Source organism: Oncorhynchus mykiss, chromosome 15 (assembly GCF_013265735.2).
Source record: "Oncorhynchus mykiss isolate Arlee chromosome 15, USDA_OmykA_1.1, whole genome shotgun sequence".
NCBI lineage: Eukaryota > Metazoa > Chordata > Actinopteri > Salmoniformes > Salmonidae > Oncorhynchus > Oncorhynchus mykiss.
Genome location: NC_048579.1, coordinates 66,674,244 through 66,699,873, shown reverse-complemented (window position 1 = coordinate 66,699,873; position 25,630 = coordinate 66,674,244). Strand labels below are relative to the sequence as shown.

The 25,630-nt window shown below is 42.6% G+C and overlaps 1 protein-coding gene across 1 annotated transcript in view; it reads left to right on the top strand.

Moving 5' to 3' along the window:
• LOC110501008 (semaphorin-3aa) overlaps positions 1-25,630 on the top strand; it is a 57,835-nt gene that overhangs the window by 13,159 nt on the left and 19,046 nt on the right. The window contains exons 2-6 of the mRNA XM_036945010.1: positions 12,230-12,390; positions 15,738-15,800; positions 23,508-23,627; positions 24,508-24,601; positions 24,719-24,838. Coding sequence (XP_036800905.1) covers positions 12,230-12,390; positions 15,738-15,800; positions 23,508-23,627; positions 24,508-24,601; positions 24,719-24,838 — 558 coding nt within the window. The remainder of the gene's footprint in view (positions 1-12,229; positions 12,391-15,737; positions 15,801-23,507; positions 23,628-24,507; positions 24,602-24,718; positions 24,839-25,630) is intronic.

Sequence of the window (25,630 nt, the reverse complement as noted above, 5' to 3'; positions counted from 1 at the left end):
CTGTCCCTCTGTCTCTGTCAGTCTGTCTCTCTGTCAGTATGTCAGTCTGTCTATCTGTCAGTCTGTCTCTCTGTCAGTATGTCAGTCTGTCTATCTGTCAGTCTGTCTCTCTATCAGTCTGTCCCTCTGTCTCTGTCAGTCTGTCTCTCTATCAGTCTGTCCTTCTGTCTCTGTCAGTCTGTCTCTCTATCAGTCTGTCCCTCTGTCTCTGTCAGTCTGTCTCTCTGTCAGTCTTGTCCCTCTGTCTCTGTCAGTCTGTCTATGTGCTTGTGTCAGCCTTTTGTGTATATGTTCATTGTTGGAGCGTGAGACTCTTGGTGTAATGTCTAACTCTTTGGTAAGCCTTAGTAATGTTGAACATTATGCTTGACTAAAGACATACCATACTAACAGTGGAGGGCAACAGACACGACCTCACCAACCACCGCTGTCTTTCAAAACCCAATCCATCAGTGGGTCTAATGATCCACCAATCTTTCCCTTTCACAAAGCTTAGTGGCTGTGTTTGTGTGCGGTTTTGCAACTTCCTGCCTGTGTGTGTGTGTGTGTGTGTGTGTGTGTGTGTGTGTGTGTGTGTGTGTGTGTGTGTGTGTGTGTGTGTGTGTGTGTGTGTGTGTGTGTGTGTGTGTGTGTGTGTGTGCGTGCATGCGTGCGTGCATGATTTCATCATAATTGAGAAAAGGGACAACAATGACCCGCCTGGGGTAACAGGATCATTTAGTCTTGCATGAGTGGGCATTCTGCGGTCACGGGGGGTTTAAGGGTTGAACTGTTTCTGCAGTCACGGGGGGTTTAAGGGTTGAACCGTTTCTGCAGTCACGGGGGGTTTAAGGGTTGAACCGTTTCTGCAGTCACGGGGGGTTTAAGGGTTGAACCGTTTCTGCAGTCACGGGGGGTTTAAGGGTTGAACCGTTTCTGCAGTCACGGGGGGTTTAAGGGTTGAACCGTTTCTGCAGTCACGGGGGGTTTAAGGGTTGAACCGTTTCTGTTGTCATGGGCTGGTTAAACTACTCTCTGTGGTCTACTCCCAGTGTCAGGAGGAGAATCCAACTAATCAAATGGTTCCACATACGGTCCTTCTCCCCCTCTCACTTTCTCTCACTTTCTCTCTGTCTCTCTGTTTCTCTCACTTTCTCTCAGTTTCTCCCCCTCTCAGTTTCTCTCTCTCTATTTCTCTATTTCTCTCTCTCTATTTCTCTATTTCTCTCTCTTTCTCTCTCTCTCTCTCCCCCTCACTTTCTCTCACTTTCTCTCACTCTATTTCTCTCTCTCTCTCTCCCCCCTCTCAGTTTCTCTCTCTCTCTCTCTCTCTCTCTCCCCCTCTCACTTTCTCTCACTTTCTCTCACTCTATGTCTCTATTTCTCTCTCTCTCTCTCTCCCCCTCTCAGTTTCTCTCTCTCTATTTCTCTCTATATATTTATCTCTATTTCTCTCTCTTTCTATCCCTCCCTCTTTCTTTCTCTTTCTCTTTCTCTTTCTCTTTCTTTTTCTTTCCCTCCCTCCCTCCCTCCCTCCCTCCCTCTTTCTCTCCCACTACAGCTCAAAGAAAAACAGGAATGTCAAGCGGTTACTCAGAAATATATTATTTCGCCCAAGAAAGATGAGTATCACTGTAAGCTGAAATTCTATCCATTCTTAGCCCACTCATATAAAGAGTTTGTGGTTGGGGATGTCTTGTTTGGGTGGCTGATTCATATCCTATGGTGTGTTGAGTTGACCTACGCACATCGTGTTAGAAAGTAAAGCATGAGTTGTAGATACAGATGAAGTCGGAAGTTTACATACACCTTTGCCAAATACATTTAAACTCAGTTTTTCACAATTCCTGACACTTCATCCTAGTAAAAAGTCCCTGTCTTAGGTCAGTTAGGATCATCACTTTATTTTAAGAATGTGAAATGTCAGAATAATAGTAGAGAGAATTATTTATTTATTTCAGCTTTTATTTCTATCACATTCCCAGTGGGTCAGAAGTTTACATACACTCCATTAGTATTTGGTAGCATTGCCTTTAAATTGTTTAACTTGGGTTATACTTTTCGGGTAGCCTTCCACAAGCATCCCACAATAAGTTTGGTTATTTTTGGCCCATTCCTCCTGAGAGAGCTGGTGTAACTGAGTCAGGTTTGTAGGCCTCCTTGCTTGCACACACTTTTTCAGTTCTGCCCACAGATTTTCTATAGGATGAGGTCAGGGCTTTGTCATGGCCACTCCAATACCTTGACTTTGTGGTCCTTAAGCCATTTTGCCACAAGTTTGGAAGTATGCTTGGGGTCATTGTCTATTTGGAAGACCCATTTGTGATCAAGCTTTAACTTCCTGACTGATGTCTTGAGATGTTGCTTCAATATATCCACATAATTTTCCACCTCATGATGCCATCTGTTTTGTGAAGGGCACCAGTCCCTCCTGCAGCAAAGCACCCCCACAACATGATGCTGCCACCCCCGTGCTTCACGGTTGGGATGGTGTTCATTGGCTTGCAAGCCTCCCCCTTTTCCTCCGAAGATAACGATGGTTATTATTGCCAAACAGTTCTATTTTTGTTTCATCAGACCAGAGGACATTGTTCCCATGTGCAGTTGCAAACCGTGGTCTGGGTTTTTTTATGGCGGTTTTGGAGTAGTGGCTTCTTCCTTGCTGAGCGGCCTTTCAGGTTCCGTCAATATATGACTCGTTTTTACTGTGGATATAGATACTTTTGTACCTGTTTCCTCCAGCATCTTCACAAGGTCCTTTGCTGTTGTTGTGGGATTGATTTGCACTTTTCGCACCAAAGTACATTCATCCCTAGGAGACAGAACGTGTCTCCTTCCTGAGTGGTATGATGGCTGCGTGGTCCCATGGTGTTTATAATTGCGTACTATTGTTTGTACAGATGAAAGTGGTACCTTCAGATTTTGGAAATTGCTCCCAAGGAGGAACCAGACTTGTGGAGGTTTACAATTTTTTTTCTGAGGTCTTTAGATTTTCCCATGATGTCAAGCAAAGAGGCACTGAGTTTGAAGGTAGGCCTTGAAATACATCCACAGGCAAACCTCCAATTGACTCAAATTATGTCAATTAGCCTATCAGAAACTTCGAAAGCGATGACATAATTTTCTGGAATTTTCCAAGCTGTTTAAAGGTACAGTCAACTTAGTGTATGTAAACTTCTGACCCACTAGAATTGTGATACAGAGAGTTATAAGTGAAATAATCTGTCTGTAAACAATTGTTGGAACAATTACGTGTGTCATGCACAAAGTAGATGTCCTAACCGACTTGCCAAAACTATAGTTTGTTAACAAGATATTTTTGGAGTGGTTGAAAAACAAGTTTTAATGACTCCAACCTAAGTGTATGTGAACATAAAGGATGGTTACTCTGTAAGAAATAGCTACCACTATGGAGAAATCATAAAGGATGGTTACTCTGTAGGAAATAGCTACCACTATGGAGAAATCATAAAGGATGGTTATTCTGTAGGAAATAGCTACCACTATGGAGAAATCATGAAGGATGGTTACTCTGTAAGAAATAGCTACCACTATGGAGAAATCATAAAGGATGGTTACTCTGTAGGAAATAGCTACCACTATGGAGAAATCATAAAGGATGGTTATTCTGTAGGAAATAGCTACCACTATGGAGAAATCATAAAGGATGGTTACTCTGTAGGAAATAGCTACCACTATGGAGAAATCATAAAGGATGGTTACTCTGTAAGAAATAGCTACCACTATGGAGAAATCATAAAGGATGGTTATTCTGTAGGAAATAGCTACCACTATGGAGAAATCATAAAGGATGGTTACTCTGTAAGAAATAGCTACCACTATGGAGAAATCATAAAGGATGGTTATTCTGTAGGAAATAGCTACCACTATGGAGAAATCATAAAGGATGGTTACTCTCTAAGGAATAGCTACCACTATGGAGAAATCATAAAGGATGGTTACTCTCTAAGGAATAGCTACCACTATGGAGAAATCATAAAGGATGGTTACTCTCTAAGGAATAGCTACCACTATGGAGAAATCATAAAGGATGGTTACTCTCTAAGGAATAGCTACCACTATGGAGAAATCACAAAGGATGGTTACTCTCTAAGGAATAGCTACCACTATGGAGAAATCATAAAGGATGGTTACTCTCTAAGGAATAGCTACCACTATGGAGAAATCATAAAGGATGGTTACTCTCTAAGGAACAGCTACCACTATGGAGAAATCATAAAGGATGGTTATTCTGTAGGAAATAGCTACCACTATGGAGAAATCATAAAGGATGGTTACTCTGTAGGAAATAGCTACCACTATGGAGAAATCATAAAGGATGGTTACTCTCTAAGGAATAGCTACCACTATGGAGAAATCATAAAGGATGGTTACTCTCTAAGGAATAGCTACCACTATGGAGAAATCATAAAGGATGGTTACTCTGTAGGAATAGCTACCACTATGGAGAAATCATAAAGGATGGTTACTCTCTAAGGAATAGCTACCACTATGGAGAAATCATAAAGGATGGTTATTCTCTAAGGAATAGCTACCACTATGGAGAAATCATAAAGGATGGTTACTCTCTAATGAATAGCTACCACTATGGAGAAATCATAAAGGATGGTTACTCTCTAATGAATAGCTACCACTATGGAGAAATCATAAAGGATGGTTACTCTCTAATGAATAGCTACCACTATGGAGAAATCATAAAGGATGGTTACTCTCTAATGAATAGCTACCACTATGGAGAAATCATAAAGGATGGTTACTCTCTAATGAATAGCTACCACTATGGAGAAATCAAGGCTATAATGATTGGTTCAGTTTTAAAGAAAAAGTGTGTCACAACAGGCATAAGTACAATAGAGTGACCTCAGAATCCAACCAGGTCCATGAAATGGAGAACCAACTGAATGTGCATGAAACATTCATCCACATGTTCTGTCCAATGGAACACTTTGAAGTGTCTAAACCCTCAACAGAGTCCTTGGGTTTAGACATGAATAGTTCCTGTGTTTAAATGGTGTGTCAGTGTCACTAAGGGCGAGACACCTGTATTTCAAGTTCCTGTTTACACTCGCAGCCGTTTTCAATGTCTGTCAATCGTCGTCGGATTAGTCCATCGGTTTTGGACGTTTCTGTTATAGTAACCGTTACTGCGGCAACCTGCCACACACACCAGCAGCTGTGAAAGAGGGAGAAGAAGTGACAAAAAAGGAGGAAGGAGAGGAGAAGCCAAGCATCAAGGCTTGTGGCTATCCCAGGGCTTAATTAAGATAACATAAAAAAAAAATGTGTTGCTCAAAGCCTCGCCCACCTTTCCATCGAAATGCGTCCACCACCTGTGCTTGCTCTGCAGCGGAGGTTGCCGTGAGAGCGCTGAAAAAAACACACCGCGCCACACACCGAGAATGGAGTGAGAGAAAGAGAGAGACAGAGAGATGGATGCCAAACCAGACTGTTGGTGTTGGGTGGGAGAAGGGCGTTTTTCTTTTCCAAAGTCTGCTATTGTTCTTTGAAAGATAAACAGGTAGCTCCCAAATCATCTGCAAGATCTGTTCAGATTTATCTTCAATCTCTTCCTCTCTCTCCACACACAACACACACAGACATGCACACACACATGTTCACACTCCAACCTCCCACACACACACACACACACACACACACACACACACACACACACACACACTAGTTTTTCTATCCTCGTGGGGACCAAAAATTGATGCACATTCAAAATCCTATTTTCCATAACCCCTAACTTTAAACTTAACCAGAACTTTAACCCCTAAACCTAACCCTAACGCCTAAACCTAACCCCTAACCCTAATTGTAACCCAAACCCTAATTGTAACCTTAAACCTGACCCCTAAGCTTAAAATAGCAATTTTCCTCATGGGGAAAATGGTTCTCCACAAGGGAGGCTTTTCCTTGTTTTACCAGCCTTGTGGGGAATTCTGGGGATTTCAGGTCCCCACGAGGATAGAAGGACAAGACCACACACACACATCGACATACACCCCTTCTGTCATCCCCATCCAGGAAACAGCCCACTTACTCAACTAATCAGATGAGTGAGTGTGATGACATGTATGCCGTCTCTAAAGGCCCGCCTACCTGACTAATCAGAAGAGGGAGTGTGATGACATGTATGCCGTCTCTAAAGGCCCGCCTACCTGACTAATGAGAAGAGGGAGTGTGATGACATGTATGCCGTCTCTAAAGGCCCGCCTACCTGACTAATCAGAAGAGGGAGTGTGATGACGCGCATTAAGTTTAGTGGGAAACACCTCATTTTCAAAATGGCGTATCGAGTTCAAGTTTGAGGATCAAATAACTAAATACATTCGGGAACAGGAATTGGCAACATCACTAAAATCACTAACGTCACTAAAACTGTTGCTACTCATCTAAAATGAGCTAGCTAGCTAACATTAGGGATTCCATTCCAAGCACAGAGTTATTGTGATTAATAGAGCTGCCTTTCATTCTAGTAGTAATACATCATGTTCTTGACCTTCAACAGGTGCTCAGCCTTTGGCAGGAAAAAAACCCAACTCATTTGGGAGAGTAAAAGTCTCAAAGACGTATGGATGCCACCAGCGGAAAGACAGACAAACAAAAGTCCAGGAGAAATATGCTTCTGAAATGAACAAGAAGTCCACAGATGGATCACTGTCATTTACTCTATACATTTTTACAACATTCATTTCATTTGAATCATTTTGAAGTACTAACTAACAATGTAATGTTCCTCAATACAATACATACAAATACACCATGTCAGTGGGGTGAGGGTGGAGAGTTTCCCCTTATATTATGAAGAGCTTTGGGTGTCTAGAAAAGTGCCATGTGCTGTAAGTCCAATCAGTTATTATTATGACCTGTTTTGCTCTCTTCCATAGCCTGAAGCCCATGTCTTGGTACAGAGATGGAAACTGGTAGGAAATGGTGAAATGGTGGACTGCAAGTCTATGTTAAGTTAAAGTTGCAGTATGTATGTTTTTGGGCAACCCGTCCAAATTCACATAGAAATGTGAGTTATAGATCTGTCATTCTCTTGAAAGTAAGTCCCTATTTCTATGCTTCCCATTCTTAAGTTTCATTTTTGCATCTTATACTTTGGTTTTGTACACCAGCTTCAAACACCAGAAAATACGAATGTTTTGGTTATTGAAAATATATTTCACAGCGGTTTAGATGGTAAAATGTTTCTCTACACTCTACTTGCTTGTTTAGTCACAAACTGAAATTAGGCAAGCTATTAGACATTTTGCAACAAGGAAATGGAGTGATTTCTGCATATTGCAACTTTGAATTAATAAATGTAACAGGGCTGAAGTTTTCCAGCTTAAATCATCCAATTTAAAAATAAATTGTGTGTGTGTGTGTGTGTGTGTGTGTGTGTGTGTGTGTGTGTGTGTGTGAACCTTTCTGTGAAACTGCACTTTTTACTTGCGGATTACTTGAAATAGAAAATAGAAAGTCAAGATGTGTCAATTTGTTTGTCTACATGCCATTTTTAAAAAGAATGCAGCTATTGGAGTAAACCTATTTGGGGTTAAGAGAAGTAACTGTGAGTAAGTTCAAACATAAGCTTGCAAGCTGAGTTTAAATAGGACATCTGATTTCCACTTTGCATTCAGAACGGGTGGTTTTATTATTGTAGCTAATAAAAACCAAATCATTGATGGATCACAAGATAAAAGCATGTATGTATCCTGAATACGTATGCCCCTGCATACGCATCATCACAATTCCTCATCTGATCGATCATTTCCCATGAACCGCCGGTATACAGGTCAACACACTCCCTCATCTGATTGGTCAAGTAGGCGGGCCTTCTGACCTTGTGGCTGTGGTAACTAGTGCCAACGACAGATCTGGCAGAGAGACACGAAATGAAATGTTGAAAGAGGCAATGAGTCAATTTCAAACACAGGTAGTCTCTACTTCTGTTACCCAGAATACCTCTCTCCCACAACCAACACTCCCCAATAAACCCTGCTATTATTCCTATAACCTAGTGTTGCATAAGTTTTTTGTGAAGTGCTTTTTTCCTGTTGGGCCTTACTTTAATGCTCGAGTCATTCAGATAAACATATATAAACATAATTTAATGTCTCGCCGCTTTTCATGTTTCGTTATTCTGCCATTGTGCTGAGTGTAGAGGGTGTAGGCGGCTGAAAGGCCTCTCTGTTTAGAGAATGGAAAGATGAAGTGCACTCCTCCTGACAATCACACTTGTGAATTCAATTTGGCTAGTTTTTTTCCCCCAAAGGCTTTTAAAATAAAACAAGAGCCTGGTTATTTTCCATAATGACGTACGATAGGGAGCGAATAATTTATTTGAATGAATCAGGAGTGTTTATCGGTTTCGAGGACGTACTTAATGCAAACACATGTCCACGCGTAGAAAGAGTGCTTGAACACATGGAGAGATGTGTGCCTGAGCAGGCACAGGTATACACACACACACACACACACACACACACACACACACACACACACACACACACACACACACACACACACACACACACACACACACACACACACACACAGAGAGAGACAGGCAGACAGGCAGACAGACAGACAGACAGACAGACAGACAGACAGACAGACAGACAGACAGACAGACAGACAGACAGACAGACAGACAGACAGACAGACAGATAGGTCTGTGGTCCAGATTCAGCCACACCTACCTGTCTTCTGTGTGGGAGGGAGAGCAGGGGAACAAAGGATGTGTATGAAGAGAAGGAGGTTTGTATATGTGAGTGTGTGAGATGGGCAGCAGAGAAAGGATATGTTTACGCACGTGTCTGAGTGAAAGACGTTATAAGGAGTGTGTGTGTGTGGTGTGCGTGTGTGTGTTTGATCAAATGAGAGTGTGGTGGTGCAGGCGCAGAGTGTATGTGTGTTTGAGAGATGTGGGAGTGTGGTGGTGTGGGGCAGTGTGTGTGTGTGTGTGTGTGTGTGTGTGTGTGTGTGTGTGTGTGTGTGTGTGTGTGTGTGTGTGTGTGTGTGTGTGTGTGTGTGTGTGTTTGAGAGAGGTGGGAGTGTGGCGGTGTTGGGCAGAGTGTGTGTGCGGTAGAAACTGCTGAGTGGGCTCGGTGTTCTACTGGTTAATGCTGCCATTGCAGAAACACTGATTGGATTACAACTTAGTCTGGGAAGAGGAGTGTGTGTGTGTTCGTGTGTGTGTATATATATGTGTGTGTGTGTGACTCTACATCTGCTCCCTTGCATTTGCTTGAGAGAAAGGCCGTTGTGCTCTGTGTGTGCTGTGTGTGAACACGTCTCCAAACGAGCGTGTCCGTCTTTACCTCTTGGGTTCTTAGGTGTCTCGCCCCAGTCACATCGGCCTTGCAGCCTTGGCGATCTTCAGCTACGATAAAGCCTTGCTCAGCCTACCATCCCAACCTGTCTTACTCTGAGAACACGACGTGTTGAAATATGTGGCATGTGTTTAATCTCCGGCCCATCTGGGGGAAACCTTTCGCGATGGATCTCCACGGCTGCCATTATGGAGAGAGCGTGCAAATTCCTGGCTCCAGAGATCAACAGTCGCTCACTTTTAGAGGGCTTTTAAAGGGGCGGGAAGTGTCAGATCCAGGGCCAAAATGGCAGAGAACATAGCTGCATACCTTTCTGTTCTGTTTTGAGATGAGCAGATCTCGACTGCTCTTCCTATTTTTGTCTCTGTCCATTGTCTTGGTACATCCGTCTCACTCTCTTTATCTGTTCTCTGTCTCTCACAGTGGAGGCTGTTGAGGGGAGAACGGCTCATAATAATGGCCGGAACGGAACAGATGGAATGGCATCAAACACCTGGGAACTGTGTGTTTGATGTATTTGATATCATTCCACTAATTCCGCTCCAGTCATTACCACAAGCCTGTCCTCCCCAATTAAGGTGCCACCAACCTCCTGTGGTCTCTCATAAGTCTCCCTCTTCCATTCTCCTCTTTCACCCTGTCTTCCTCACCTTTTGTTTTTGTAGCAGAAGTTGTATTCAGGTTATCAGTGACAAACCATCTCCCTTTAAAAACCATCACAGTTCAATATGTGACTTATTTTCTTCCATCTCTTCCCTTCCTCTCTGACCAACTCTCTCCATTTCCCCTTTACTTACTGTAGGTAATAGAAGTCCACCTCTTCAAGCATTACCTTCACTGTAAAGCACTTTTCCTTGTGCTCACTAGAACTTGTTTCCTGTCCCGGGGCTGTCATAGCTGATTGGTTGATTAGGAGTAAAGGGTTATCTGATAGGTTGTTGGCCCCGTGATGAAATGGGCCAGCCACTGACGATGCCTCCAGACTCTGGATCAGTCAGCCAGTCTCTGTTTGTCTACTTAACATTTCTTCTCTGGTTACATCTGCTCTAACTGTTGGAGAAGCTGTTAGAGGACTGATGGACATGCATACATAGGCAGCAGCGTGCACACAGAATTGCACACAAGTCCTGTATAACGTACCTATGAACAACACACACACACATAGACAGACAGGTTGCCATAAAGGCGATACAGACAGCACAATATCAGTACTGTAACACCAACCACTACACACACCTTGAAAAGCCTCACATTCAGCCTTGAAGCAGCCCTAGTCGACCTAGATGAGCTGTGAGCTGCTTTATTGGGTGATCCACAGTCCCCCCTCATCCCGCTCTCTTCCCCTCCTCATCCCATTGGGAATACCATGGAACACTTGATACAGAGCGATGTTGACACAGACGAGAGGATCACTGACACCCCCCACCCCCTCTCGTCTTCCTCTTCTCTCTATACACACAGATGTCCACAATCTTACCCACAATACCCCGGGAGAGTGGGCGCAGATGGCTTCTCTGGGGTTAAGGTTCCAGGTGGCATCCTATTCCCGACATAGTACACTACTGATGACTAGGACCCATAGAGCCCTGGTCAACAGTAGTGCGTTATGTAGGGTTAATAGTGTGCGGTTTAGGGCGATATTCTAGCCGCCCGTCAGAGGAGATCACAGTCCAGACTGCCAGTGGGGACGCTGATGGAAGAGCTAGCGTGATGCATGGTGCTGAGACATGGGTTTTTAATGTACCTGTAATTTCTGTTCAGGCCGTATGTCTACAGTGTGTCCAGGTGTGTCTGGTACAAGGAGTGGAGTCTAAATGGAAGCAGATATGTAGAAGGGCAGAATCCGACCCACGAAAAACTGTTAGAGACGCATCAATTATTTTATTATCATGCTCCCTTATCTTAATCATTCTTTTAGATTTTCGAGGAACGTTTTTCGACCAGGTTGTTTGGTTGAGTAGCAATTCTGATTTGTATTGAGGAACCAGAGGCAAAAACATAGCAACACTGTTGTCTTCTGAGTTGGTTATTTTTGTTGGTGTAATGAAGGCTGGCTTGGCTTTATCTCAGCAGTCTCAACATGCTGTTACTACTGCATGTGTCATCAAAAGTTGCCTTTGGTGATAAACGTTTCAGAGGTTTTGTCTCAAGTTGGGGGATGTTTAGTTGACTTGACAGGTTTATAGGAACTTACTCTCCTGCCTCCACCTGCTATTTATCGCCATGCCTCTGCACACAATGCACTACACATCTTAACTGACCACACACAGCCCTGTCCTGAATGCCTATAAAAGATTCAGCCAATCACATGCTTGGGCAGCTTTTGCGCCATGCTGAGACTGGGTCACGCAGTGTCCACCTTAGAGGCCTTACGTCATGCCTGACCAGATCTGTGTGACATCCCAAAGGGCAGTTTTTGGTGAACCTTTTTAGAAGTGTCTAGCTTGAGAAATCTGAACTCCCAGAACTTAAATTCTTCATCTGTCTATGTCACTTTACCAGAAACACAGTCATACAATACTCTGTTGTGCCACAATTCATTTGCATTGACTTTCGACATGCAGCGTATCTAAATTGAAGCTCTTTCGATATTTTTGTCTGTCTATTCTAGGGTTGTTTAATTCCTGTACCTTTCCCAAAACACTCTGTATTTCCCAGAAATCCTTGGTTGGGAGGTTCCTGGAATTAAGCGAGAATTAGCTGGAAATCCAAGAATCCTTCAACCACGATTTCTGGAAAAGCAGGGAATTTGGGGGAAATGACTGGAACTGTTTAACCCTAGTCTGTCTGTCTACCCGCCCATCCATTCATCTATCTGTCCACCTTTCTTCCTCTTCCATCCATCTGTTTGTCTACCTGCTTTAGACTCACCCATGTTCTGTCCTCTGTGTGTGTTTCAGAGATGGTAGAATCCAGTAACCTCATCACTTTCACCGGCCTCACCAACAGCTCCGGCTACGACACCTTCCTATTGGACGAGGAGAGAGGAAGACTGTTGGTGGGTGCCGAGGACCACGTCTTCTCCTTCGACTTGGTCAATCTCAACAGAGAGCACAAACAGGTAAGAGTCCTACTCTTTGACCGCACACAAGGTCAACATTATGAAGATAACACAATGACCACACGACCACACAAGGTCAACATTATGAAGACAACACAATGACCACACGACCACACAAGGTCAACATTATGAAGACAACACAATGACCACACGACCACACAAGGTCAACATTATGAAGATAACACAATGACCACACGACCACACAAGGTCAACATTATGAAGATAACACAATGACCACACGACCACACAAGGTCAACATTATGAAGATAACACAATGACCACACGACCACACAAGGTCAACATTATGAAGATAACACAATGACCACACGACCACACAAGGTCAACATTATGAAGATAACACAATGACCACACGACCACACAAGGTCAACATTATGAAGACAACACAATGACCACACGACCACACAAGGTCAACATTTTCTCTATGGGTCTTGCATCAGTAGAGACATACAATGGACCGCTTATTCTCAATCCTTCCAGTAAAAGGCACATATGCATGAAATAAAATAAACCCTCTTTTAAAGAGTGGATATTGATTCAGACAGGAGGTCCAGTGTATAGGCAAGCCGTCCATTTAGTAACTGCCAATGAAAACACATTATAGCAAATCTATGGAGCTATGTAAGGGACCTCACTGCCAAATCAAACTCTGAGAGAAGACTTGGACCGCATTTCCCATAAATACTGAAAAGCTGAAAGCTGTCTGAACTTCCCTATGATGATCCGTATGAATAATTAGCAACAGGAAGTGAGGATGCTTGAGTAATTAGAATGCACTTCTCAGCTGTATATGGCAGAGCTATGTATTTACATGTTTTTCATTGGGATCATTCTCCTCTGTGCAGATGGTTGGGGACAGGAATATAATTGAATACATGTAATTAAACCAGTTGGCGGGCGGGATTCCATTTGACTAGATCTGCTATACGGCATGATCAGGATTTAGGTTCACGTTATATCCAACCCTTTGTTATTCGAGACCCACTCCTGCTCCTCTCTCCATCTCTCTGGAGTCCATTACTGTGATTTCCTCCCTCCATCCCTTTCTCTCCATCTCTCTGTCTCTTTTTCTAGACAGGCCTGTTTATAATTCCATCAGTCCACCTGGAACAGGTTACAGGAGAGTTAAGAGTCTTTTTATCTGATTCTGACAGCTATCACAGACGTGGAGATTGATGTGAACAAGAAGCACTGAGGCACTGGAGAAACTGCAAAGGCCCTTAAAGTGCTGAAATACACACACACACACACACACACACACACACACACACACACACACACACACACACACACACACACACACACACACACACACACCAGTGTATGCATTGCAGAGGCTATTTAAATATAAGAGAATTACATAATTTTTGAGGGCCCTTGGCGCGGATGTGTTTTCCCAATTCAGATCTTTGATAATGCAGAGAAAGATAAGTGGAAAAGCGGTGATTTAGCAAATCTAATGCAATTACCCAGATGTGCACTGCAAGTCCCCTTGGTCTGACAGAACAGCTCAGCTGATCCTGAAGAGAGATACGCTGTGAATAGAAGGATGTGTGTGTGTGTGTGTGTGTGTGTGTGTGTGTGTGTGTGTGTGTGTGTGTGTGTGTGTGTGTGTGTGTGTGTGTGTGTGTGTGTGTGTGTGTGTGTGTGTGTGTGTGTTTGTGTGTGTGTGTTTGTGTGTGTGTGCCCACGTGGTGTGTGTGAGGGTGTGTATGTGTGCCCGCATGGTGAGTCTGTCTGTGTATGTTAACCTGCTATTTGTGGTGTTTTTCTAGTGCCATGAGCATACCATGTGTGGGTGGGTGGGTACACATGTTCTAGCACCTACCTGCATTCTGGTACCTGCACTTCTATGACTTGTTGTACTCCTCAGCTTTCATGCCTGTGGATGATTATTCCAGCTCTTATTATGAGTCCGGCCCCAGCACACAATCTGTTTTTATAATTCAGGGGACACCGGTGGGACACAAACACACACAATCTGTTTTCATAATTCAGGGGACACCGGCGGGACGCACACACACACACAATCTGTTTTTATAATTCAGGGGACACCGGCGGGACACACACACACACACAATCTGTTTTTATAATTCAGGGGACACTGGCAGGACACACACACAATCTGTTTTTATAATTCAGGGGACACTGGAAGGACACACACACACAATCTGTTTTTTTAATTCAGGGGACACTGGATGGACACACACACACGAATGTGACAGATGGTAAGACCATAAGGACAACCATCTTTAATTGAAAGTCTTCAATGATTCTCCAAAGGGCCTCATGAGTGCTCTGGTTATTTAACTTTCAGTACTGTAAAGCTAAGCTTATACAGGGGGTTCCCAAATGTTTTTGAACCTGGGTCCACCTTCAGATTTGGGGGGGGGGGGAATTAATTTTGACCCAGCAAGTGAATAAGACTAGGTCCAATGTTGCTAGCTCGGAGCTATTGTAAATTGGTAGTGACTTACCCTGTATTCCCTTTAAAGCTATCTGTCTCTCTTACTTCATGCTTCAAAACTCACTTCCCTCCAGCATAACAAGGTAGCAAGCTACGTGCAACACTTAGCATACTCATCCAGAGATTCTGACCCTTTGGTGCAATGGCAAATGTGTTGGACTATCATTTGCATGAACCTGGGTTCAATTCCTGGTTAGACTACCCCCTGAATGGACCCCATAATATTATTGTGCACTCCTTCTCTCTTGTTTTACATGATGACTCACTTTCTCTGTTCATATGACACATTCTCTCCTCTGTTCCTTAGTATACCACTCCCTCACTTTTAAATGATTTTATTTTAATTTCATCTTTATTTAACTAGGCAAGTCAGTTAAGAACAAATTCTTATTTACAATGACGGCCTACCGAAAGGAAAAAGGCCTGCGGGACGGGGGCCTGGGATTAAAACAAAAAAATACATATAAATATACATAAATATCTGACAAAACACACATCACAACAAGAGAGACAACACTACATAAAGAGAGACCTAAGACAACAACATAACAAGGCAGCAACACATGACAACACAGCATGGTAGCAACACAACATGACAACAACATGGTAGCAACACAACATGGTAGCAGCACAAAACGTGGAACAAACATTATTGGGCACAGACAACAGCACAAAGGGCAAGAAGGTAGAGACAACAATACATCACACAAAGCATCCACAACTGTCAGTAAGAGTGTCCATGATTGAGTCTTTGAATGAAGAGATTGAGATGAAACTCAATGATGTTGTTGTTTATAATCTCTCTCAATGACATTCTCTCCTGTTCCGTATGATAACACTCCCTCTCTCCTCCTCTCCATAGATCGCATGGCCAGCCACACCCTCAAAGCGTGACGAGTGCAAGTGGGCGGGGAAAGACCTCGGGGTAAGTTCTGCGAGTCACCTTATAACCACTTATGTCACTCTTATGTAGCCTGACACAATAGGTGGATACATGTGGTGTATGTTACCTGCAGGCTATACTTTAACTTGTCAGCACACAGCTTATGCAGGGGAATGTAACTAGCATGTCTGACATGCTGTTAGCGTGTTATCATTAGTAACCTACGTAACTAGCATGTCTGACATACTGTTAGTGTGTTACCATTAGTAACCTACGTAACTAGCATGTCTGACATACTGTTAGTGTGTTACCATTAGCAACCTACGTAACTAGCATGTCTGACATGCTGTTAGTGTGTTACCATAAGGAACCCATGTAACTAGCTTGTCTGACATGTTGTTAGTGTGTTACCATTAGGAACCCATGTAACTAGCATGTCTGACATGCTGTTAGTGTGTTACCATTAGGAACCCATGTAACTAGCATGTCTGACATGCTGTTAGTGTGTTACCATTAGGAACCCATGTAACTAGCATGTCTGACATGTTGTTAGTGTGTTACCATTAGCAACCTACGTAACTAGCTTGTCTGACATGCTGTTAGTGTGTTACCATTAGTAACCTACGTAACTAGCTTGTCTGACATGTTGTTAGTGTGTTACCATTAGCAACCTACGTAACTAGCATGTCTGACATGCTGTTAGTGTGTTACCATTAGGAACCCATGTAACTAGCATGTCTGACATGTTGTTAGTGTGTTACCATTAGTAACCTACGTAACTAGCTTGTCTGACATGTTGTTAGTGTGTTACCATTAGGAACCCATGTAACTAGCTTGTCTGACATGTTGTTAGTGTGTTACCATTAGGAACCCATGTAACTAGCTTGTCTGACATGCTGTTAGTGTGTTACCATTAGGAACCCATGTAACTAGCATGTCTGACATGCTGTTAGTGTGTTACCATTAGGAACCCATGTAACTAGCATGTCTGACATGTTGTTAGTGTGTTACCATTAGCAACCTACGTAACTAGCATGTCTGACATGCTGTTAGTGTGTTACCATTAGGAACCCATGTAACTAGCTTGTCTGACATGTTGTTAGTGTGTTACCATTAGGAACCCATGTAACTAGCATGTCTGTAATGTTGTTAGTGTGTTACCATTAGGAACCCATGTAACTAGCTTGTCTGACATGTTGTTAGTGTGTTACCATTAGGAACCCATGTAACTAGCTCGTCTGACATGTTGTTAGTGTGTTACCATTAGGAACCCATGTAACTAGCTCGTCTGACATGTTGTTAGTGTGTTACCTGTAACATTAATAACCTATAATAACCTAACATTAATAAATAATAACAATTAATGACCTGCAACATTAATAATAATATTTTTCCACGTCGTGTCGTCAGATGGAAACATTTAGAAGATGTTTGTTGTGGAAATGATGTGGAAGCGACATTATAGCAACATTGATCCAAACTAGCATAGCTGTCGTTGCTAGTAGTTTCCATGACCTTGTGGTCCCCTGGAAGCGTTCCTTCCCCGCTGTGTGTGTTTGTTGGTTCTGTTGGCACGCCGGCAAGAACGCAGTACATCACATCACTCTGTTTATTTATCTACCAATGTTCTGCATGCACAGCTGAACTCAGTGTGTGTGTCTATGTGTGTGTTTGAGAGAGAGAGATGAAGTGAGTGTGTGTGGGTGTGCCGTCTGATTGTGTGCGTTATCGCAGAGAGAGAGAGAGAGAGAGAGAGAGAGAGAGAGAGAGAGAGAGAGAGAGAGAGAGAGAGAGAGAGAGAGAGAGAGATAGAGAGAGAGAGAGAGAGAGAGAGAGAGAGAGAGAGAGTGTGTTGTATGTATCAGATTGTGAGTGTTATCTCATGTGGGGTTTACACACAACCCTCGTGTTGTATCTGCTTCTAATTTCATGGCTGAGTGCACATGCAGTGGAGGGGAGGGGGCTCTAGGATTATGTGGGATTACGTAGTTCAGTCCATAAATCACAGAGGTTCCACTTGGGTCATAGTCTGTGGCAGGTTTTTGGGTTATAAACATAGCACTGCCCTAACACAGATACATACAGACATTCCTGCTGTACACATGACCAGATACACACACGTGTACTCTATAACACACACACACACAGATGCATGCGCGCATTCACACACACACATTGATGAGGCATTTGCATGCTGTAAAAATGTTTACTCTAGAAAATGAGGCAATGAAAGCTGCGTTTTTGTGGGCACGAATGCTTGATTAGGACATTACAAAAGCATTCCTAGCTCCTAAGTGGTGAATTTCTCCAGTCAATTTAGAGCCCTGGAACAAATGCAACAGTACAGCACTCTCTGCCCAAATGTCTTACTGGTGATTCACTGGGCTTTGTACAAGATGACTCAGTAGGTTGGGTATGATTCAGTCAGGAACGTGACTCATTTGATTCGGTTATGGATTATTGCCCAGTCCCATAGCCCACGTGGACTCGTGGAGATCTGAGAGAGTTGATTATAGCGATGGGGGATTGATACAGTTACATATCGTTACATATTATTGTTGGACGATATTATATTGATATTTGAACTCAGTTGCCAGAGAGGAGGAAATTGCTCAGAGATTTCATCATGAGGCCAAGGGTGACTTTAAAACAGTTTGAGTTTAATAGGAGAAAACTGAGGATGGATCAATAACATTGTAGTTACTCCACAATACTAAGCTAATTGACAGAGTGAAAACAAGGAACCCTGTACAGAATAAAAATATTCCAAAACATGCATCCTGTTTGCAACAAGGCACTAAAGTAAAGCAATTCACTTTTTGTAAGTGGAATGCAGCTAAGCACAGGTAAAATCCTAGAAGAAAACTTGGTTCTGTCTGGGAGATGAATTCACCTTTCAGCAGGACAATAACCTAACACACAAGGCCAAATGTTCCTGAGTGGTCGAGATACAGTTTTGACTTAAATCTACTTGAAAATCTATGGCAAGACCTGAACATGGTTGTCTAGCAATGATCAACAACCAATTTGACAGAGCTTGAAGAATTTTGAAAAAGTTAATGGGCAAATGTTGCACAATCCAGGAGTAGACAGCTCTTAGAGACTTACCAAGATAGATTCACAGCTGTAATCAATGCTAAAGGTGCTTCTACAAAGTATTGACTCAGGGGTGTGAATACTTATGTCAATTAGATATTTCTTCATTTTATTTTCAATACATTTGCAAAAACATATTTTTTTTAACTTGGGGTTCATTATGTGGTATTGTGTCAATTTAATCCATTTGGAATTCAGGCTCTTACACATTAAAATGTGGAATAAGTCAAGGGGTATAAATACTTTCTGAAGGCAAAATGTTCAAATCAAGAATCGAATCGCAATACATTTAGAATCACAATACATATAGAATCACACTACATATATAATCACACTACATATAGAATGACACTACATATAGAATCACACTACATATAGAATCACACTACATATATAATCACACTACATATAGAATCACTATACATATAGAATGACAATACATATAGAATGACACTACATATAGAATCACACTACATATATAATCACACTACATATAGAATGTCACTACATATAGAATGACACTACATATATAATCACACTACATATAGAATGACACTACATATAGAATCACACTACATATAGAATCACACTACATATATAATCACACTACATATAGAATCCCTATACATATAGAATCACTATACATATAGAATCACAATAAATATAGAATCACACTACATATAGAATCACTATACATATAGAATGACACTACATATAGAATGACACTACATATAGAATCACAATACATAAATAATCACACTACATATAGAATGTCACTACATATAGAATGACACTACATATATAATGACACTAGATATAGAATGACACTACATATAGAATCACACTACATATAGAATGACACTATATATAGAATCACACTACATATAGAATCACACTACATATAATTTCAGCACCTAAATATTGTGAGGTCCTTGGCAATTCCCAGCCCTAACAGACAAGTGATGCAGAAAATGTTGAACGGTTCAACACAGTGCAGAGTGAGTAATGATTCTCGTTTAGTTCAGAAGTTATAGTTGTATCTGCAGACTGTTGCATGTTAGGTTCACTGTGTGCTCTCAAAACACAATCAACCATCTACCTTAAACAAAGCTGCCTACTAATTCCCCCTCCTTTCAAGGGAAAGTAATCAGTTATTCCCAATAATGACCCTTCTCTCCCCAGAGGATTCAGTGGTATTCAGGTAACGACACAGTTTGTGTGTAGAGAAGTCATTTTTCACCCTGAAAATTGCAGAGTAGCATTTCTGACTAGGCTGAGTAAATGTCTGTCAGTGGCACACACACAACATGCACTCAATATTACACACACACACACACACACACACACACACACACACACACACACACACACACACACACACACACACACACACACACACACACACACACAGAGACACAAAATGCCTGGCTGGAAATGAGTCTAATGACCATGAGAAAATCTAAACATCTCTGTCAGTAAGATGATTAATGAGACAGTTTACAATGTATATAATAGCGATGTGAGAATGATGGAGGAAGACATTGCTTCTTCCCTGTTGTTGCCGGAACGTTACGGGAATGTTAGGAAGCCCATAAGGTAAAGTCATTAAGAAGACTTTCACACAAGTAACCCTTGTAACGGTCATGGTTGTGTACCATATAAGGTTGTGGAGCATATCTGGGTTTAGAGGTTCTTGGTTTGGTCTAACCAAAGAAATACTTGTAATGTGGGAGGTGAACGCTGGTTGAACACAGACAGAGACACTGGAACTGTTGTTGTGACTATGGGTTAGTGATAATATCCTGGGTTGACCTGTTGTTGTGACTATGGGTTACTGATAATATCCTGGGGTGACCTGTTGTTGTGACTATGGGTTAGTGATAATATCCTGGGTTGACCTGTTGTTGTGACTATGGGTTACTGATAATATCCTGGGTTGACCTGTTGTTGTGACTATGGGTTAGTGATAATATCCTGGGTTGACCTGTTGTTGTGACTATGGGTTAGTGATAATATCCTGGGTTGACCTGTTGTTGTGACTATGGGTTAGTGATAATATCCTGGGTTGACCTGTTGTTGTGACTATGGGTTACTGATAATATCCTGGGGTGACCTGTTGTTGTGACTATGGGTTACTGATAATATCCTGGGGTGACCTGTTGTTGTGACTATGGGTTACTGATAATATCCTGGGGTGACCTGTTGTTGTGACTATGGGTTAGTGATAATATCCTGGGGTGACCTGTTGTTGTGACTATGGGTTACTGATAATATCCTGGGGTGACCTGTTGTTGTGACTATGGGTTACTGATAATATCCTGGGTTGACCTGTTGTTGGGACTATGGGTTAGTGATAATATCCTGGCTTGACCTGTTGTTGTGACTATGGGTTACTGATAATATCCTGGGGTGACCTGTTGTTGTGACTATGGGTTACTGATAATATCCTGGGGTGACCTGTTGTTGTGACTATGGGTTAGTGATAATATCCTGGGTTGACCTGTTGTTGGGACTATGGGTTAGTGATAATATCCTGGCTTGACCTGTTGTTGTGACTATGGGTTACTGATAATATCCTGGGTTGACAGTAAAGTTTAACTCAAGGTTGATATCCTTCAAACCTGTCCAGTTAGATATCAATGACTTTTAGCAGCCTTTACACAACATGGCTAGTTATTCCAGATCTGGCGTTTCATTTTGACAGAGGAAGACCTCATGGTGGAAACAGGTTCCACACTACGTTGGTGTAACTTTTGAGTGATATACTCCGTGAATGGTTTATTTTCTATTTTCTCTTATCTGTTGAACTATCAGCCTTTAAACAAATATTTTTGACCCTTCCACTGTCCTGGCTTACTTATTAGCTAGCTAGCTAGGGAAGCCTGAGCAGTTAGCATCCCTGAGACTAGAGGTGGCTCTGTGCAGACAGAACATAAACCTCAGGTTTAGGATTTTTATTGACACAGAAGGTCCGTATTTATTTTCTTAATGACCCGAGAAAGAGATGCGTGTGTGTGTGTATTAACCTGGAATGAGCTTTGTGTCTGTGTGTGTGTGTGTGTGTGTGTGTGTGTGTGTGTGTGTGTGTGTGTGTGTGTGTGTGTGTGTGTGTGTGTGTGTGTGTGTGTGTGTGTGTGTGTGTGTGTGTGTGTGTGTGTGTGTGTGTGTGTCAGTCAACTAAAGGTGTGTATTCCTCATCAATGAATCGTGCCGTCATCTTTTTAGCATGTGTGTACCCTACTGAACCCTGTAGAATGCTTACCAGAGGGCTAGAACATGAACTAATCCCATTCATTAGGGTTAGCATAAACAGTCTCACAGCACTGGGACTATCCACATGTGCTGAGGCTGGGAGTCCAAATACCTTCAGTAAATTCAACCAGATGGATCACTACAGATCTGACGTGAATACACACACACTGACGGACGGACACACACACAAACACACACGCTCAAACGCCTACGGATGGACAGGTGGACGGTCACACACACACGGACGGACACACACATGGAAACACACACGGACGGACGGGTCATTAGAGATCTGATGTGAACATGGGATGCATCCCAAATGGCACCATATGACCTCTGGGTCTACCTATGGGCCCTGGTCAAACAGAGTGTACTGTAGAGGGAACGGGGAGCATTTAGGACACAGTCATGGCCTGATTTAGCTCACAGGTGGCATTTCCTTCAGCAAAACTGAACACGACTTCATTTCACAAGCAATTTACCACAGCAACGGGAACTGGAAACTCCTACTTCAGATTGCAGGAGCTTTCCAGTAGCGCCAACCACCAAGTCTTATTTATGCCTGGAGTGATCAAATCTGAAGTTGTTTTAGGTTGCACCTACAGCACTTTAAGACAGCTGGAGCGCGCAGACATATTGTCCTCACTATGTCCTGTAGTTACCTCTGTATTCTAGAGCTACTTTGGTAGGCAGAATGTGGTAGCTCAGCTGATCAAGATAACTGCAGATATGGTACTTAAAATAACGATTGAACTGCAATCAGCAAAACTGGACAAACCTTCTTTAGTTCCAAGTAGTTACTAGCATATTAACTGAATCGTTGCTTAATTTGCTTAGTTGTAGCTGTATATAATTACACAGATACAATAAATGCTAGATGCTATGTGGACACTTAAAGATGGAGTCCGCAGGACGGGGAAACAGCGCCACTGGCCCCACCACCACCGTTGTTGTTTTTGTCGAGCTGAGGAGCGTCATGCAGCAAGGAAAAACAAATAGCAGTACATACTGTGCTCTTCTGTTTCCAGTAACTTCTTAGTTGTTGTGACATCCCAAACAGACATGGCTGTTACATTATTAAGGATTCCAGCTTTAACATGTGAGTGTTGTTTGTTTGAGAGTTTGAAACTGATCAGATGTTTTTAATTTTTTTTTTATTTAACCTTTATTTAACTAGGCAAGTCAGTTAAGAACAAATTCTTATTTACTAACCCAGGGTTTGGCCGGGTTAGAGTCCCTATGAGACTCCCAATCACGGCCAGTTGTGAAACAGACTGGAATCAAACCAGGGTCAGTAGTGACACCTCTAGCACTGAGATGCAGTGCCTTAGACCGCTGTGCCACTCGGGAGCCCAAGTTGATGAGATGTTGATGAGGTGTTTGTCTCTCGTCTCCTGTCAGAAAGAGTGTTCCAACTTCATCCGAGTGCTCCAACCCTACAACTCCACCCACCTGTATATCTGTGGTACAGGGGCCTTCCATCCCATCTGTGCCTACCTGGAGATGGGCAAACGGGCAGAGGTAAGGGGCAACAACACACACACACACACACACACACACACACACACACACACACACACACACACACACACACACACACACACACACACACCTCTAACCCCCAATAGAATCTAAATTGCACCAAGGCAAGGGACTAGATCATTATTTTCTGTTGTGACTATTTCCCACTCATTCAGTGTTTCTAATCAATGATTTAATTTGTGCAAAGTGGGGGGGGGGGGGGGGGGGGGAGCTCATTACACAGGCCCACATTAACAAGCGGAAATCGTTCTCCCACACAAAAGTTTAATCAATCATCTTGATAAGCAGATACAGCTTAATCAATGATCCCACACAGTGTAACTGTTCAACTGTGGAAAGGGGGGAAATCACTATCTTGTCCTGCATTAATATAATGGGTTCTGTGTGTGTGTGTGTGTGTGTATGTGTATGTGTATGTGTATGTGTATGTGTATGTGTGTGTGTGTGTGTGTGTGTGTGTGTGTGTGTGTGTGTGTGTGTGTGTGTGTGTGTGTGTGTGTGTGTGTGTGTGTGTGTGTGTGTGTGAGTGTGAGTGTGAGTATACCATGGTGCTATTTTACATAGATTGACGGGGTCTGTCAGTTATTAATATACATCTACAAGGGTCAATAAGGTACAGCTCTACTCCACAGTACGTGTTTCAGGTCTCTAATGACACACTGTTACCCATCAAGTGCACTAATTTGACACACTATTCCCCATTTAGTGAACTTCTTGCAAACCATATTCCTTCTGTAGTGCACTAATATGACACTATTCCTTATATAGTGAGCAACTTTTGTGTCATTTGCGTGTTGTTTTGGAATGTTCTAGATGGGTTTCCTACGGGCTATTCTTGAACACTGATCTTTCCCTTCAGGACAACATCTTTCGACTGGAGTCGTCCCACTTCGAGAACGGCCGGGGGAAAAGCCCCTACGACCCCAAGATGCTCTCTGCGTCCATCATGTTAGGTGAGTCCGACTCTAATCCCACTTGTGATTGGTTGGAGTTTGCCAGTGGACTTCCTGACACTTAACATCTCTAATCTCATTGGCTGCTTGTTGCTGACCCTGGTTTCTGGTTGGCAGATGGGGAGCTGTACTCTGGCACATCGGCAGACTTCATGGGAAGGGACTTTGCCATCTTCCGCACCCTCGGGGAGCATCATCCTATCAGGACTGAGCAACATGACTCTAGATGGCTCAATGGTACAACACAGTGATTTAATATCTTCTATATTTATTCTTTATTATACAGGTCGATCACATTAAAGCAAAAAGCTATTTTCCAAGGGCGAAATCAAATAAGACACTTCTGATTAAATTGTATTTGCAGAGGTATAACTAATTGAAATGAACAAGAGGAAACCGTTGATGATATGACACAGTAGGCAACAACCTTTATTGTCTGGAATTATATGAATCAGCCCTTTTTATTGGTCGATAGGGCTCTTGATAGTATAATATAGACATGATACACTTAATCCTTTAAAGCGCATCAAAGGAACCTTCTCATTGGTCAATTGGCGAGAGGACGCCATTCATTGGTTTAAATAGCTGTCGTTCAGAGCTTAGTCCTATCTATAAGCCGTGAGTGTCTCTGATGATTCCCATTCAAAGACAGACATAGATATCAGATCCCATTCATAAAGTCAGTGTGTGTATGAATGTGTGTGGCTGCTGGTGCTGGTGAGATTAGCCAGGGGTGGGAAGGAGAGGAGCCCTCACTCTGTCAGTCTGCCTGCATAGCCAAGGATTTAATGGCTGCCGCACAAAAGGTCAATTTATGTTTTTTCCCCGGCGTCCATATTCTTTCCCATGGAGTTAATCCCCTCAGCTGTTTTCCGGCAGCGACGTCAAATTTCAACCCACCACCCCTTTACAGCCCCACCTCCCATTCACAGAACAGTGAACCCCCCAAACCCACTCCATGGTGATGAATGCCGTGACACATTCAGAAAGAGAGATTTACCCAAAAGGTAATCTTCTCACCTTAATCCT